Source organism: Oncorhynchus nerka, linkage group LG20, assembly GCF_034236695.1.
Source record: "Oncorhynchus nerka isolate Pitt River linkage group LG20, Oner_Uvic_2.0, whole genome shotgun sequence".
Taxonomy (NCBI): Eukaryota; Metazoa; Chordata; class Actinopteri; order Salmoniformes; family Salmonidae; genus Oncorhynchus; species Oncorhynchus nerka.
Window position 1 is genome coordinate 8,156,870 of NC_088415.1, and position 17,321 is coordinate 8,174,190.

General features: G+C 44.2%; 2 protein-coding genes across 14 annotated transcripts in view; both read left to right on the top strand.

Annotated features, from left to right (window-relative positions):
* The first annotated feature begins 389 nt into the window (after positions 1 to 389).
* On the top strand, positions 390 to 7,553 carry mmp9 (matrix metallopeptidase 9). The gene is made up of 13 exons (XM_029621390.2): positions 390 to 699; positions 999 to 1,237; positions 1,503 to 1,651; positions 1,986 to 2,114; positions 2,380 to 2,553; positions 2,712 to 2,885; positions 3,107 to 3,280; positions 4,172 to 4,327; positions 4,603 to 4,810; positions 5,473 to 5,612; positions 5,696 to 5,846; positions 6,309 to 6,412; positions 6,633 to 7,553. The coding sequence occupies exons 1-13, from the start codon at positions 556 to 558 to the stop codon at positions 6,755 to 6,757; spliced, it is 2,067 nt and encodes a 688-aa protein (XP_029477250.1). The 5' UTR covers positions 390 to 555; the 3' UTR covers positions 6,758 to 7,553.
* A 562-nt stretch (positions 7,554 to 8,115) lies between these two features.
* The window catches only part of LOC115101844 (zinc finger protein 335-like), a 33,284-nt gene continuing 24,078 nt past the window's right edge, over positions 8,116 to 17,321 (top strand). For 10 of the 13 annotated variants that reach the window (XM_065005177.1, XM_065005179.1, XM_065005181.1 and 7 more), the window contains exons 1-8: positions 8,116 to 8,229; positions 9,726 to 9,938; positions 10,921 to 11,061; positions 11,308 to 11,422; positions 11,591 to 11,674; positions 15,027 to 15,128; positions 15,237 to 15,361; positions 15,563 to 16,706. In XM_065005177.1, the coding sequence (XP_064861249.1) occupies positions 9,726 to 9,938; positions 10,921 to 11,061; positions 11,308 to 11,422; positions 11,591 to 11,674; positions 15,027 to 15,128; positions 15,237 to 15,361; positions 15,563 to 16,706 (1,924 nt within the window). In that variant the 5' untranslated portion in view covers positions 8,116 to 8,229. Of the gene's footprint in view, positions 8,230 to 8,394; positions 8,481 to 9,725; positions 9,939 to 10,920; positions 11,062 to 11,307; positions 11,423 to 11,590; positions 11,675 to 14,576; positions 14,928 to 15,026; positions 15,129 to 15,236; positions 15,362 to 15,562; positions 16,707 to 17,321 lie in introns of those variants that run through there. The other 3 variants (XM_065005188.1, XM_065005178.1, XM_065005189.1) reach the window with 3 other exon arrangements.

Below are 17,321 nucleotides of genomic sequence, written 5' to 3' on the forward strand. Positions count from 1 at the left end.
ATGCAACGGCATCAAACTCATGGAAACCATGTGTTTGATGTATTTGATATCATTCCACTAATTCCACTCCAGTCATTACCTCGAGCCCCCGTCCTCCCTAATTAAGGTTACACCAATCTCCTGTACATGTCAAAACGGAACAAAAAAAGTTAGATATTGGGATACATTTGTAGATTACTACATTTTGGAAACCCCCTGAACAATAACATAATGCTCACTCCCATAGGGAGGAGTAATGACCGGGAGAGAGATAGACAGACAGACAGAGAGAGAGAGAGAGAGAGAGAGAGAGAGAGAGAGAGAGAGAGAGAGAGAGAAAGAGAGAGAGAGAGAAAGGGGGTGGAGGTTAAGAGGGTGACTAAGACTGAGAGCATAAATACTGAACCCAAAGCACAAAGCACCAAAGAAGAACATCCTATCCACTAAACTTCAAGGAACAGTGATCCACTGCAAGCTTTGTTATTGTCACTAAGAGTCTCTTCATTGGCTGTCTGGCACATCACATCGTATCTTCTCTATTACTTTGGGCAACTTTCATCTTACCTTGGTCTCACCATGAGATCTCACCATAGAGTTCTGGTTTTCCTAGTGTTGGCTATGTGCACGGTAGGTGGATGGTGCGTTCCCCTGGAGAAAACCGTGTCTGTCACCTTCCCTGGAGATGTCCTCAAGAACATGACGGATATGGAGCTGGCAGAAGTGAGTAGCAGATGCATAGAGACGCATTAAATGTTCCAGCTTTTTAAATCTATAAACAGATTTCATTTGTCCTGAAAATAAAACATACAGCCTGGGCTGTGTGTGGAGGATTGCTAAAATACATTTGGCGAATTGTCCATCGTGTGTCAATGTCATGACATAATATAAACCTAAAGTCAATCAATCTAAATGGAGTAATTTCTATTTATATGCAATCATCTCAACAGTTGCAATCTCCTTATTTGCAATGATCTAATTATCTATTAAATCTCATTGCATTCATTATTTCCTACCTCCAGAGCTACCTGAAGAGGTTTGGCTACATGAATGTTCAGCACCGCAGTGGTTTCCAGTCTATGGTGTCCACCTCCAAGGCTCTGATGAGAATGCAGAGGCAGATGGGGTTGGAGGAGACAGGGACGCTGGACAAGTCTACGGTTGCAGCAATGAAGGCACCTCGCTGTGGGGTCCCTGATATACGCTCCTACCAGACCTTTGACGGGGACCTGAAATGGGATCATCATGATGTTACATACAGGTACTGTGAAGGGGATTATGTGGGACTGGTTTAGGGTTCTAAGCATTAGGGTTGAGGCTAATCTCATCCACCCAGTCGGTAGCAATTGAGCGTGTGGACGAGGTTAGGGTTACAAGTATAGTGTGGGGAGACGTTAAAGGCAGGTGTGCACCGTGTAACAATGGCCTGGAAATACTATATGATTTATAGCAAACAGAGCAAGTAGCTAAACATGTGGTCGTTCAAGCCTCAGTGTCCTTCATAGGTGATTTGCTTTTCTCTCTAGGATCCTGAACTACTCTCCAGACATGGAAGCCTCTCTGATAGACGACGCCTTCGCCAGAGCCTTCAAGGTGTGGAGTGATGTCACCCCTCTCACCTTCACGCGACTCTTCGACGGCACCGCTGACATCATGGTGTCCTTTGGAAAAGCAGGTAAGAAGGGCTGCAGTAACTGTACACAGCCTGAGATTCAAACGGACGCGCTGTTTTTCACCCATTGTTTCACTTCAGTGAAACGGCGCATGTCAGTTTTGGATTTCAAGGCTATGCAATATGTGTCATACAATCTCTGAAAGCATCAATTAAACAGCCTCGGGCCTCCCAGAACATTTACATTTTTAATATCTAAGTTGAAGAATACACATCCAAATGAATCTTTATTGAAGAAACATGAAAGGAAGGAACTGAACTGACCAAATTGAAATACGATTAACCCCAACCCTGCATGAAATTAATGGCATTAATTCATTGCCTTGTTATTTTCCAGATCATGGAGACGGCTACCCCTTCGATGGTAAGGACGGCCTTCTGGCCCACGCCTTCCCCCCTGGTGAGGGCCTACAGGGAGACGCCCACTTTGACGACGACGAAAACTGGACCCTCGGCAAAGGAGCAGGTCAGCATGGAGGTGTATAGTCAATCCTGGCTGTTTCAGTCAGTCAGTACTTGATGGTGCTAGGTCACCCCGTAGTGCCCATTTGAAGCATCTTATTGACTGAGATTGAACTGAACTATGTGCCTCTGCCAAATTCTCCACGTCATCTGTAGGATTGAAATCTTGAGCTCCAGTGAACCATCTTACTATATGTATTTAATCATGTTTGACATAGCACATTGTTCCCCAATTGCTCCCAATAAAAACATCACTTTTTTTGTTCCAGCTGTGAAGACTAGCTTTGGCAACGCAGAGGGTGCCCTGTGCCACTTCCCTTTTTCCTTCGAGGGCAAAGAGTACTCCACCTGCACCACAGAGGGGCGCTCTGACAACCTGCCCTGGTGTGCCACCACAGCCGACTACGGCAGAGACAAGAAATTTGGCTTCTGTCCAAGTGAACGTAAGATTGACAGTTAATACTTGAGAGGAATGATTGGTCAGAAAGTATTTTAGACCGAGTTTTCTTTGACATGCCTCTAATCATATGCCCCTCTCTCTCTACCTCTTTCTCTCCCTCTTTCTCTCTCTCGCTCCCTCTCTCCTTTTTCTCACGCACAGTTCTGTACACATTCGACGGAAACAGCAACGGCAAAGAATGTGTGTTCCCCTTCGTGTTCCTGGGGGAGACATATGAAGGTTGCACGACAGAGGGTCGCAGTGATGGATACCGCTGGTGTTCCACCACAGACAACTTTGACAAGGATAAGAAGTATGGCTTCTGTCCCAACAGAGGTGAGGGAGATTCACTGTCACAACTACCAGACCTGGGTTCAAATAGTATTATTTTTCTTTCAAATACTTTTAATGTTTTATTGATCCTGTCTGGAGAGTCAGATGGGCGGGGTTTGCATTTTTGGGACTATTCCAATGTTTCCATTGCTCCAGGAAACCACAATCAAGTACAGCTAGAGTGACACATGTTCCCTAATAGTGTTGTGTCTGTGTTATGACAGATACGGCTGTGATTGGTGGAAACTCTGAGGGAGAGCCGTGCCAGTTCCCCTTTGTCTTCCTGGGGAAGAAGTATGACTCATGCACCAGCGAGGGACGGGGAGACGGCAGGCTGTGGTGCGCTACCACCAGCGACTTTGACGCAGACACGAAATGGGGCTTCTGCCCAGATAGGGGTGAGTGACATAGACAGCGTAAGTGCACCTACCATGCTGACTCAAACTGTTGGCTGACAGTCAGAGACAACGTCAGGGCACCTACCATGCCGACTCAAACTGCTGGCTGACAGTCAGAGACAACGTCAGGGCACCTACCATGCCGACTCAAACTGCTGGCTGACAGTCAGAGACAACGTCAGGGCACCTACCATGCCGACTCAAACTGCTGGCTGACAGTCAGAGACAACGTCAGGGCACCTACCATGCCGACTCAAACTGCTGGCTGACAGTCAGAGACAACGTCAGGCACCTACCATGCCGACTCAAACTGCTGGCTGACAGTCAGAGACAACGTCAGGGCACCTACCATGCTGACTCAAACTGCTGGCTCAGATCATTTACTTTGAAATTGCCCTTTCAAGCACGATTCTAGGTATATACATAACCAGGCTAGTGCAGTGTAGCTCATCTTGGTTCAATAGTGTGGAAAATGTATATTACTGTAGGTGCACTAGCCTGGTCCCAGATCTGTTGTCCCATTCTATAGCCTGGTCCTAGATCTGTTGTCTCCTTCTATAGCCTGGTCCCAGATCTGTTGTCTCGTTCTATAGCCTGGTCCTAGATCTGTTGTCTCCTTCTATAGCCTGGTCCTAGATCTGTTGTCTCCTTCTATAGCCTGGTCCCAGATCTGTTGTCTCCTTCTATACCCTGGTCCCAGATCTGTTGTCTCCTTCTATAGCCTAATCCCAGATCTGTTTGTGCTCGAGCCAACTCCATTACTGTAATTTTACAGCCAAACGTGACAATGATTGACGGGTAGTTGGCATGATAGCAGACTGACACTCAGGTCATAGGTGCACACCACAACTGACTTAATGACGTGTTTCTACTCACCCTCTCCTCTCTCAGGCTACAGTCTGTTCCTGGTTGCGGCCCACGAGTTTGGTCATGCCCTGGGTCTGGACCACTCCAACATCAGAGACGCCCTCATGTATCCCATGTACAGCTACGTGGAAGACTTCTCCCTGCATGAAGATGATGTTGAGGGCATTCAGTATCTCTATGGTATGATATTATCACAATATGACATGATTACACAATATCCCTAGTCTGGTCCTAGATCTGTTCGCGCTTTCTTGACTGACAACTACCATAGGAGTTGGCGAAACAAACAGACCTTGCACCAGGCTGCAATATCATGTGATCCCACAGAATTCACAACATACATACAACAACGCAGTATTTCCCCCTATCACAACAGAGACCCGTTGGTAATGGAACAACAATGACAATAGTTAAATGTTATTCATTGCATTCCTTCCCACTATCTTCCCACCCAGGATCCAAGACAGGCCCTGACCCCACACCCCCTGGGCCCACCATCCCTACACCTGGTCCCAGCGACGAGCCTGAGCCAAACACCTCCACTACCACCACTACCAGCCCCACCACTACACACCCTGTGGACCCATCCCAGGACGCCTGCCAGATCAACAAGTTCGACGCCATCACAGAGATCGATGGAGACCTGCACTTCTTCAAGGATGGGTGAGCAACCTTTTAAAAAAGAAGGTTGCTTTGCGGTCCGACAGTAGAACCTTTTTGAGGGCTTTGATGTTAAATGGGTGTTGTGCCCCTCACAACAAGAGTTGTTAGATAAAGGAGAGATAACTGTAGAGAGATACAGGACAGAGTTATGGGCTAAGGGAGAGATAACTTGGAGAGATACAGGACAGAGTTATGGGCTAAGGGAGAGATAACTTGGAGAGAGATACAGGATAGAGTTATAGGCTAAGGGAGAGATAACTTGGAGAGAGATACAGGATAGAGTTATAGGCTAAGGGAGAGATAACTTGGAGATAGATACAGGATAGAGTTAAGGGCTAAGGGAGAGATAACTGGAGAGAGATACAAGATAGAGTTATGGGCTAAGGGAGAGATAACCTGAGAGAAAAACAGGATATACAATGTAAGAGTACAGGACAGAATGTAAATAAACAAGCCAAGGATTCACATATTCCTTACACTGGATTACCTTTTCACTACTAAGAACAGCTACACCACAAGGACCATAAGCGCTCATGAACACTTTTTGAACCATTATAGCGACAATTTCTTATGAAATTTTAGCCCATTATCTTACAATGTAAAAAATAATTATACATTGTTGCTAAATTCATAATTGTGATGTATTTTTGCTGATTCAACAGGCAATATTGGAGGTTGTCAAGCAAGACTGACGGTGGACTGAAGGGTCCGTTCTCCATGTCTGAGAGGTGGCCAGCTCTGCCGGCCGTCATTGACACAGCCTTTGAGGACCTTGTGACAAAGAAAATCTACTTCTTCTCAGGTAAACAGAATTCTGATTTTTACACACACACACACACACACAAAAACACACAGACTCTAAGCTTTGTCTCTGTTATCCCACAGGCACCAGGTTCTGGGTGTATACAGGACAGAGTCTCCTGGGACCCCGCAGCATTGACAAACTGGGTCTGCCCTCTACTGTAGAGAAGGTGGAGGGAGCACTGCAGAGAGGGAAAGGCAAGGTGCTGCTCTTCAGTGGAGAGAACTACTGGAGGTGAGTCAAGTTTCAATGTCCCGTATACAAGTACAGTGAAATACCTTTCTTGCAAGCTCTAAAACACACAAAAAAATGCAGTAATCAATATCAATGTAGTACTAAAAAGAACATAAGGTAGAACAAAAACACATGAGAAATAAAAGCCTGAGTTTAGGAAGTAGGGGGTGTTGAGATAAGGTTGTGGGTTCAAGTTCTGAAGGGATCGTCATCGCGTCAAATGCATGCACTCATTGTATTGTATTTACTATTGTAAATTGCTTTGGATAAAAGTGACTGCTAAGCAGTAGAATATTGTTATAAGATATATTATCATAACCTAGAGAATACTGACCTAAAAAGTAACTAGACGATGAAGAGGATCAGAAGAGCTCAAGGATCAAGGTTCAACCTCTAACTATTTACTGTATCTGTAGGTCTATGTTTTGTAATAACCAAACCAAATGTATCTGATCCTTACAGGCTGGATGTGAAGGGCCAGAATATCGACAAGGGATATCCCCGCTTCACAGACATCGTCTTCGGGGGTGTTCCCAATGATGCTCATGATGTCTTCCACTTCAAGGGTAAATATTAAATTATTAATTTACTCTGTGTGTAGACCTTTAAAAAGGGCCTTATATTTTATTCTACACAAAGCAAAAAATATTACAGCAAACTGTCAGTTTAGTATGTACTTTCTTATCAAAGTTAGACACATTACAATCATGTAGTAACTCACAATCACGTTATAACTCACAATCATGTTTAACTCCTCATAACCTATTGTGATTGTTCCTACTCTAGGCCACATCTACTTCTGTCGGGATCGTTTCTACTGGCGAATGAACTCTAGGAGACAGGTAGACCGTGTGGGATACGTGAAGTACGACATCCTGAAGTGTACCGACTCCTCCAACTTCCGCTACTGAGCTACTTTACCCATAGAAATTGACATACTAGAATGAGTATCCCCATTCAAGTCAGTATTTCGTGACGGTCTAAGGGGCCATCTTGGTTCTAGTATGAATATTTCTATGGCACTGTTTCTGGGCTGAATATTTTAAGAACCTTTCCAACAGGATGTTCATTCTTAGAGTCCCAGATTTGTTTGTGCTGTCTTGCCAACGTATTGCTATGCCATTCTCTGTCTCTCCTGAGGCTATAAAAGGGGATCTCTGATGCGAGAATTATGCAGATGCGTGCTTGTGGTACTGTTGGTGTATGGGGTGCCGTTTGTAAAGTTGAAACGACGCCCCACTTTGTGTGCTTTTTAAGACGGTGAAATATTGCCCCCCGTCCAGTTGATTCAGGTCAAACCAAATGATACACATGTACGGGCAATTTCCTTCTAACTGTGTGAGTAAATGGATTTATTGTCCTCTAGTGTAGGGTCTAGAGACACATAACCACTGCCCTGAAATAACGATTTCAGCACCAGCAGATCCGATTCACAATCTGTTGGTGCTTAAGCCTATCTGCCTGGCGCAGATATTTTTTGATGAGCCATGAATTTGTATGTATTATTACCCTCTAGTCTTATTTTTGTGTTCAACAATGCAATGTTGGTTTATTTGGTGTTATTTTATATTTCTGAACTGGCTCAAAAAGCCATGTATTTTTGCACTGGATGTCACGCAATGGTGTCTCCATCACGTTTAAGTTATTTCGTAAGTAAATCAATGTTTTGTATTAGAACTGGAAATTCAATAAACAAATAGCACTTCATTATTAGTTGTTGTCATTTTAACTATATAGCTAACTAATCATATTGTGCAGCGGTCACCAGGCCTCTTCCTCTCTGCTGTCAACACAATGAGGTTCCGCATAATAGTTGGGAGCTATGCCTGTTTTTGTCGTTGTTGAATGTCCACACAGCTGACAGAGCCAAACATCCAGCGTTATTAAGGTGCCACTGCCACATTATAAGAAATCTAAGTAAATAGATACATTGTAACATCTAACCATGGTTATACAATCATCAAGATGGTATTTTACAATCGTAAGAAGCAGCTTGATGCAACATCGTAAGAACCTCGATATTACACTTGAAAATTAACTGCGCTGCTCGTAGTCAAATTCTGTAATATTCCTCTGGAAACAATAATCATATACTTTCCCCAAACATCTAAATATACTCTTCATTCTCTTTATTGAATATAATCGTTTAATACGATTAATTGGAGGGGAAAGCTGCCCTTAACATAATAAAAATGCAAGGAGCACCTTCTAAAGCGGCTTCCACTTTAGCAAAACAGAGAAATAAGATCCGGTTTTTGTCGAACAGGAAGCAAGGAGATACTGATGGCGCCCGACTAGAATGGAGTAGCAATTATCGCGTACAACTTCTTATACTGTTTGTCGTGTCTACTAAGTCATAAACGAATTCAACTCGCAATACACGGTAAGTGAAAAAATATCCCACAGGATCTCGTGTTTATATAGATAAATTAATTACATTTTCTTCAGGAACGAGCGTTGGACAATCTGTTTTTGCTGAGGCCCTTGAGGCCCCACGCTTTGGTAGGTTCTATAATGCCTGAATGCAAAACCAAGGCTGGTCGGGAAAATGGCGGAGCAGGCAAGAGGGAGGGCAGCTAGGCTTGTTTAAATCATAAAGAGTGGGGTCGTTATTAGCTACACGCTCGACTCCAGGTGTGTTTAGCTATAGCCGTCAAAAACTAAAAACGATAATAAATGGCTATATTTGACCTGTTATGCCACCCGACCTTGTTGCATGTGTTGTGCGACCTCGTGTCAGCAGTATTATTTTATCAGGATCTGACTGGCTTATCGAAGAACTAACGTTAGCTGGCTAACTAACCTTGCTGTCTTCCTAGCAAAGCTACTATTATTAGCTGGTTTAGCTACTTGCTAGTAAACGTGGCTTTCACTTTGGCTATCTAAGCACAAAGAAGAAGAAACCACGTCCAATGTGGTTAAGTTACAGTTAGCCATGTAGCTAGCTAACTAGCTCGATAGCTACTGTATGTTCATCAGTGGTATTGTTTACCTTCACACTCAAAGACCCACAGAAAGGAGTCCGTTCAACAAAGCACCCTCACGAATGCTACTCTAGAGAAACACCTCTAAACTGATATGCAATAAACTGCAATTATTTTTTTAAGGGCATTTCACACAATCAATATCCAATTAAAAGTACACTCCCTGTGAAAGAATAGGCTAATGCCAGAAGATGGATGGATATATCTACATATCCATCCATCTTCTGGCATTAGCCTATTCTTAGTCTATTCGATAGACGTATGATAGTTGAAAACTGGTATCCATCATCAATATAGATATCTCTAGTGTAGTGTGTGACCATTCCTAAGCATGGAAATGGGTCAGATGGCCCAAGAGTTACAGTATTATGTTGACAATTTATTTTATTTAACTAGGCAAGACAGTTAAGAACAAATTCTTATTTTCAATGACAGCCTAGGAACAGTGGGTTAACTGCCTGTTCAGGGGCAGAACAACAGATTTGTACCTTGTCAGCTCAGGGATTTGAACTTTCAACCTTTCGGCTGCTAGTCCAACACGCTAACCACTAGGCTACCCTGTCGCCCCTCAACACCTGCCAAGGTTTTTTATTTTTTTATTTTACCTTTATTTAACTTGGCAAGTCAGTTAAGAACAAATTCTTATTTTCAATGACAGCCTAGGAACAGTGGGTTAACTGCCTGTTCAGGGGCAGAACGACAGATTTGTACCTTGTCAGCTCAGGGGTTTGAACTTGCAACCTTCTGGTTACTAGTCCAATGCTCTTGTGGGTTTGATTCCCTCACACACTGAACATGTCACCCAGTCTCTCTTTGGATACTGAAGTTCCCTCTGGGGAAAATGAACATTCTATTCTAAAAGCTCTGCTATGGACCATATTATTTTCTATGCTAGATGGAAGGGGAGATAGAGGTGGAGAGCAGCAGTGATGTGGGTCCGTCGGGGTCCGGAATGGAGGAGCCGTCGGAGAGCGGTATGGCCATGGAGTCCTCAGAGGCCATGTCGGCAGACAGCAGTGATGCAGCATCCCACCATCACAGCCAGCACCACCACGGCATTGCCCCAGAGTCAGACTGCCACGTGGGACAGAGCTCAGAGGGGGTCCCGGTATTAACAACAACACTATCTGAACTGTTCAGGATCATCAACCTTTAATGCTATGTAAACATACAAGAGATACTTAATGGTACAGTGTGTTTGTAATGATAATCATAATACATTTTATAAAGCACTTTTTCAAGGATCCAAAGACGTTTGTGTTTGGTTGTCCTGGTAGGGGCTCTAGTGTTTTAGCAACACTATGTTTGGTTGTCCTGGTAGGGGCTCTAGTGTTTTAGTAACACTATGTTTGGTTGTCCTGGTAGGGGCTCTAGTGTTTTAGTAACACTATGTTTGGTTGTCCTGGTAGGGGCTCTAGTGTTTTAGCAACACTATGTTTGGTTGTCCTGGTAGGGGCTCTAGTGTTTTAGTAACACTATGTTTGGTTGTCCTGGTAGGGGCTCTAGTGTTTTAGTAACACTATGTTTGGTTGTCCTGGTAGGGGCTCTAGTGTTTTAGTAACACTATGTTTGGTTGTCCTGGTAGGGGCTCTAGTGTTTTAGTAACACTATGTTTGGTTGTCCTGGTAGGGGCTCTAGTGTTTTATCAACACTATGTTTGGTTGTCCTGGTAGGGGCTCTAGTGTTTTATCAACACTATGTTTGGTTGTCCTGGTAGGGGCTCTAGTGTTTTAGTAACACTATGTTTGGTTGTCCTGGTAGGGGCTCTAGTGTTTTAGTAACACTATGTTTGGTTGTCCTGGTAGGGGCTCTAGTGTTTTAGTAACACTTTTATTTTTGGACAGTTCCAAATAGATGGTTTATAGATGTTCAATAAATGTCAACAACATTTCAACTAACTATCTACTAACCTTAACCCTTATTCTCAACCTAACCCTAACTGTAGCCATAACAAGCAGTTGCTTATCAACAGATAGTTTGTTGACAGTATGACCATCTGTAGAGCATCTATATGGGACTATCCACAGAGTGACCTTAATGTTTGAGTTAGTCTCCGTGTCCATGCCTCTCACCCGTGTTTCTGTTTCCAGGTGTTCCTACCAGAGACTAGTTCCAGTACGGATGTCACCCACCACAGGGCCACCGTCCACCTCCCAGACTCCTCCTCTGTGGCCCAGTCCACCAGCGTCTCCACTGTAACACAGTCCATCCTGGTGTCTGGGTCAGCCCAGGTGAGCATCTCTAATATTCAAGCGCACCTTGGTTCACCCCATAGTACCCCCCCCCCCTTACTAGCATTGATTTAGCTAATAGCTGTGGTGTTTCTTTTAGGTTTGACTTGGATTGACTGATATATGGTTATTTTACCTACTTTAGTTGAATGTCACTGATAGTTTTTTTTCTTAACTGACTTGCCTAGTTAAATTAAGGTAAAAAAATACATTTTTAAAAACGTCATATCATATATTTTATTACAGGTGATGGTTCATTCCAGCGCGGCGGTGTCTGACTCGACAGCCTCCACCTCCTCAGATCTGGGATCAGCCATAGACAAGATCATAGAGTCTACCATCGGACCCGACATCATGAATGGTGAGGGAATGAAAACATTTTCCCCGAAGGAAATTTGATTCCTGTCAATCGTGAAAATATATAAAACATTAGACACAAGCGTAACAATCAATGTCAGTACCAACATACTCCATTCGGGTAATGTAGTCTGTCCATCACAGTCAATATCTATGTATCCTTGTTCTCCAGGTTGTATAGCAGTGACCAGTGCAGAGGACGGAGCTGCAGAGACCAGTGAGGGTCAGTATTTGATACTACAAGGATCAGATGATGGTGAGCTTTTCTGTGTACAGTAGTTACATAAACTCTCCGCTCATTGCAATTAAGTTACAATTAAAATGATATTACTAAAGTATTATGGAACAACACGCTAAGAAAATGTTGCTTCAAAAGTAAATACATTTTTTTTTTACACAGGCCCAATAGTGTTTTAATGTTGAGTGTTCGCGAGAATGCAGCTAATGCAGCTGTTAGGGTCTAAATGTCAGAGTAAGAACTGGACGGACTCTATGAAAGCATAAATCAAGTTTATTCACCCCAAAGGGTCGAACAGCTGAACAGACAAAATACACAAGCACTGATATTTAACCCTTTCTCCTATGCTGAGTCTCCTCCTTACACGTCTGAACAGCCAATGCATCTCTGTTGCTAGACAGAACCTTTCGTGATATCTGTTCTTCCTCACTTCATCTGACCTGACCTGCCCCAAAGTGCAACACTCCTCCCAAACTCACGGCTGATATGGTGACTGGTACCAGACTGTGTCTGTTCTCCTCCCAGAGGATCCCTGATGGCTAACAATAACATATCCTGACAGAATGTAAACGTTATACATTCCCCACCTTTCCCTCAGTGAAATTAATAAGTATATTTCATAAGTCAAGAAGTCAGAAGCAAACGCAGCCAAGGCAGGTTGAACATCATGTTTGTATTCTGAATAAACTATCCCTTTAATGGTGGTATAGTGTGTTTTTGGATCAAGAACACTTATCTGTACAAAATATCACTGGGTCATTGGTTTGACTTGATTAGGTACACCTGGAGTGATGGACATTCAGGAGAATGGACATTTACAGAATGTAAAGATAGAAATTGTATTGGGTAGATCAAATTAAGTTTAATTTCAAAAAGCTATATATTAGGAAATGTTGGTAAATTAGCTTTTGTTGTTTAAAGAACTTATGAAAGAGATGTTTTTTCACCATCTTATCGTGTTGTTCAATGACAGACCTATATTAGTTGGAAATCTGTCGCTTGATGGTTTTATTTCAGAGACAAATAATCATGTTTTGTTGCAAAACGTTATATATCCACCTCATTCGCAGAGAAATGGGTAGTACTGCTTGATTTTACAGTCAAATGTGACAAATAACTACACTTTTAATAAAGAACTGTACAAATGATACATTTTGTGACATCAATATACACTAAGTATACAAAACATTAAGGACACCTGCTCTTTCCATGACATAGACTGACCAGGCAAATCCAAGTGAAAGCCATGATCCCTTATTGATGTCAATTGTTAAATCCACTTCAATCAGTGTAGATTAAGGGGAGGAGACAGGATAAAGAAGGATTTTAAAGCCTTGAGACAATTGAGACATGGATTGTGTATGTGTGCTATTCAGCGGGTGATTGGGCAAGAATGATTTAAGTGGCTTTGAACGGGGTATGGTAGTAGGGGCCAGGCGCACCGGTTTGTGTCAAGAACTGCAACGCTGCTGGGTTTTTCACGCTCAACAGTTTCCCGTGTGTATCAAGAATGGTCCATAACCCAAAGAACATCCAGCCAACTTGACACAACTGTGGGAAGCATTGGAGTCAACATGGGACAGCATCTCTGTGGAACGTTTACAACACCTTGTAGAGTCCATGCCCTGACGGATTGAGTGTGTTCTGAGGGGATGCAACTCAATATTAGGAAGGCGTCCTTAATGTTTTGTACACTCGGTGTATATATGAGATTTTTTTTAAATGAAACCTTTATCAATACAGTAATATGAGATTATGTATGTCAAGGATTTACGTTTGACATGTTAGTCATTTAGTAGATGCTCTTATCTAGAGCGACTTAGTTAGTGCATTTATCTTAAGATAGCTAGGTGAAACAACCACAAATCAAAGGTTCCATATATAAACTTATGAGAATGGTTCTTTATTGAACCTTCAAAAGGGTTCTATAAATCACCAAAAAGGGTTCCGCTATAGTTACAAGCCGAAGAACCCCTATCTGATACTATTTAGAACCATTGTTTTGTGTGTGTACAGGACACGAACATTCCGTTTCAGCACACTATTGATATATAGCGTTTTGCAACCAAACCCCATTTTTATATCTAAAATCTATCAAATTAAGAATCTGAGAACAGTAGTATTTTGCACATACACACGTGAAGGTACGCATAAGCAATTATTTCTGATTAAAAAAAAACACAAATGGGAAGAATGTGTGTATGTCGCGCTTTGGACAGAAGCTCTAAAGAAATGACTGTCAGATTGGAATAGTTGAGCATCACAACTTATTTATACTTCTCTGTACAAAAATATAATTAGTTAATTGGTTTGACTTGATAATGTACACCTGGGGCAATGGACATTCAAGAGAATGGACATTTACACAATGTTCAGATATACATTTATTGCGTAGATCAACTATAACTGTCAAGATGGGAGATTGTAGGTGCTCTATTCATTCTATTTCTATATCCAACATGCAGTTCCAGATACATCCCTGCAATTAGTGAAGGCAGCCAATCCAACATGCAGTTCCAGATACAGCCCTGCCATTGGTTGAAGACAGCCAATCCAACATGCAGTTCCAGATACAGCCCTGCCATTGGTTGAAGGCAGCCATTGGTTGACATGCAGTTCCAGATACAGCCCTGCCATTGGTTGAAGGCAGCCAATCCAACATGCAGTTCCAGGCACAGCCCTGCCATTAGTTGAAGGCAGCCAATCCAACATGCAGTTCCAGGCACAGCCCTGCCATTAGTTGAAGGCAGCCAATCCAACATGCAGTTCCAGATACAGCCCTGCCATTGGTTGAAGGCAGCCAATCCAACATGCAGTTCCAGGCACAGCCCTGCCATTAGTTGAAGGCAGCCAATTGCAGTTGAAGGCAGCCAATCCAACATGCATGCAGTTCCATTGGCACAGCCCAACATGCCAGGCACAGCCCTGCCATTAGTTGAAGGCAGCCAATCCAACATGCAGTTCCAGATACAGCCCTGCCATTGGTTGAAGACAGCCAATCCAACATGCAGTTCCAGATACAGCCCTGCCATTGGTTGAAGACAGCCAATCCAACATGCAGTTCCAGGCACAGCCCTGCCATTAGTTGAAGGCAGCCAATCCAACATGCAGTTCCAGGCACAGCCCTGCCATTAGTTGAAGGCAGCCAATCCAATAGTTTCAGAAAAGGAGTCACTTCCTGACATCTGTATTCAGATAGTTGTAGTTACTATTTGTCCCCTGGAAAGATAATTACTTTCCACAAAGCACCGTTAAAACTAGAGTTATCCAGGTTTGTACCAGACCCAGACAGAGAGTTACTTTCCACAAAGCAGAGTTAAAACTAGAGTTATCCAGGTCTGACCCGTGTTGTTTCTCCCTCCTATGGTAGCCCACACGTCATCCTCGGCCCTGTCCAGCCATCACCGCATCACCATCGAGGCTCTGGGAGAGGGTCCTACCTCCACCTGCCACGACCAGGGAGACATGCAGGGTATGAAATATGTATGCCAGTGGGTTGCCATGACAGAACATTGAAACATAGAGATTTCAAGTGAACGCTGTCCCTCTTTTTTTCATCAAATGTTTTATGACATGCTAGATAACCCTGACCAGCCAGACCAGCCCTCTGGCAGCCATTACCCAGACCAGGAGAACCAGCCCCAGCACTCCCACGCATCTCAGTACATGGACTGTAGCAGTGGAGATGCAGACGGACCTGACCAGGTAAGGGGCAGACACAATTTAGGTTTTTTTGAGTCACGTTTGAAAACACACCTTTTCAGTCAAGGATTTAATTGTTATTTTAAAAATCGTTCTCGTTTTATCTCCTTTATGGCTTTTCACTTTCTTTTATTCCATTGTTCTATGGTAAAGTGTGTTTTTAAATGCATTTTTAAATAAAGTTTGACTATTTGATTTGACCAGACTGGAGAGTCGTCCTCCTCGTATGTAGACGACGAGGAATCTGACCAGACTAGGATCTCGTCCCGGTCTCTGTCCCGCTTCCCGGAGTACGGTGTAGTCGACAACTCTGACCAGGACCTGCGGGGGTACGTGGAGGGTAGCGGAGCTGCCGACTCCAACCCCTCGTCCCCCGGCATTCGACGAAGCCATACTCACTATGTTGTGGACTGCAGTGCGGGGACGGAGGTGTACCTGGAGTGTGAAGAGGATTTGAGGCCGCAGCACTCTCAGAGCTACATCAACAGCAGCAGCAGAGCTAACCACTCCCAGGGTCACTTAATCCTGCCTAACCACTCCCAGGGTCACCGAACCCTGTCTAACCACTCCCAGGGTCACCGAACCCTACAGCAGTATGTGGAGTTTGTTGCTGCAGATTCAGAGCAGCCCGGTTGTTCCAACTACCAGGATCGGGAAGGGCAAAGGGAGGACCCAAACAAGAGCCCAGACCAGAACCAGGACCCAGACCAGCCACAGCACTCTGACCAGCAGCAGCCCCAGCACTCCCACTACATGGAGACCACCAGCAGCAGCACTGGCCCAGAGGCCTCCCCGGGGTGGTACACTGGGATAGGGGAGGGAGGCGAGGGCTCCTCCACAGACCACCACCACCCCCAGGCAGACACTGTGGGATCAGTCCACCACCACCCCCAGGCAGACACTGTGGGATCAGTCCACCACCACCCCCAGGCAGACACTGTGGGATCAGTCCACCACCACCCCCAGGCAGACACAGCGGGCTCAGCAGAGGCTATGGAGTGCACAGAGAGCCAGCCTGGCCCTTACATCAGCAGCAGTGGGACCTACTCCTCCCGCCTGGAGCCTGAGGTTGAGGGGGCCCCTGAGCCTCAGTGGTCCCCCAGTCTGGGGAGGCCTTTCAGGGGAGAGGAGGGTGGCGTGGTGGGGGGGTCTGGAACTTTAGCCGTGGAGGGGGGGGCCGGGGCTGGAAGAGGACCAGGGGTCACCGTCCCCCACACCATGGCTGAACTGGAGGAGATGATGGAGGTGGTGATCGTTCAGCAGTTCAAATGCAAGATGTGTCCCTACAAAAGCGTCTCCAAAGACACCCTCATCAACCACATGAGAGACAGGCACTTCAAACCCACAGGTACAGTAGCCCCATCCCATCTAGAGAGAACTGAGAGACAGGCACTTCAAACCCACAGGTACAGTAGCCCCATCCCATCTAGAGAGAACTGAGAGACAGGCACTTCAAACCCACAGGTACAGTAGCCCCATCCCATCTAGAGAGAACTGAGAGACAGGCACTTCAAACCCACAGGTACAGTAGCCCCATCCCATCTAGAGAGAACTGAGGGAAGAAAGACACATAAACATACTGTACAGGAGGCAGCCATCTATAAATGAATCACTAGTATTGATCCTCGGTTTAGACCTAGACACATCTGAGGGCAGAAACTGAATTCAAATGGAATCAAACTTTATTCATCCTCAATTGAAACAATTGGATTAAAACTATTTATCCTCAGCTGAATTAATTAGGTTACAACTTTTATTTATCCCCCTGGGGAAAATAGACTAATACAACCCTTTTATCATTTACCGAACGTGCGCTCTGCCAACGAGGCCTGTATGGAATATGATAAAATAAAACAAGAGTGCTTTATTAACTCCTAAACTGAGGTTCTGTGCTCCACTAGAAACTAAAAGGAATATGCCTAAATCAATCCCCAAAGGTAAAATTTGGATTTGATTGAGCTGA

Bases quoted from the DNA above. Each gene is read 5' to 3' on its own strand.
- mmp9 (XM_029621390.2), top strand. From the start codon at position 556: ATGAGATCTCACCATAGAGTTCTGGTTTTCCTAGTGTTGGCTATGTGC. The intron at 2,115-2,379 runs GTCAGCATGGAG...TTTTTGTTCCAG, and splicing joins GACCCTCGGCAAAGGAGCAG to CTGTGAAGACTAGCTTTGGC. The intron at 4,811-5,472 runs GTGAGCAACCTT...CTGATTCAACAG, and splicing joins CTGCACTTCTTCAAGGATGG to GCAATATTGGAGGTTGTCAA.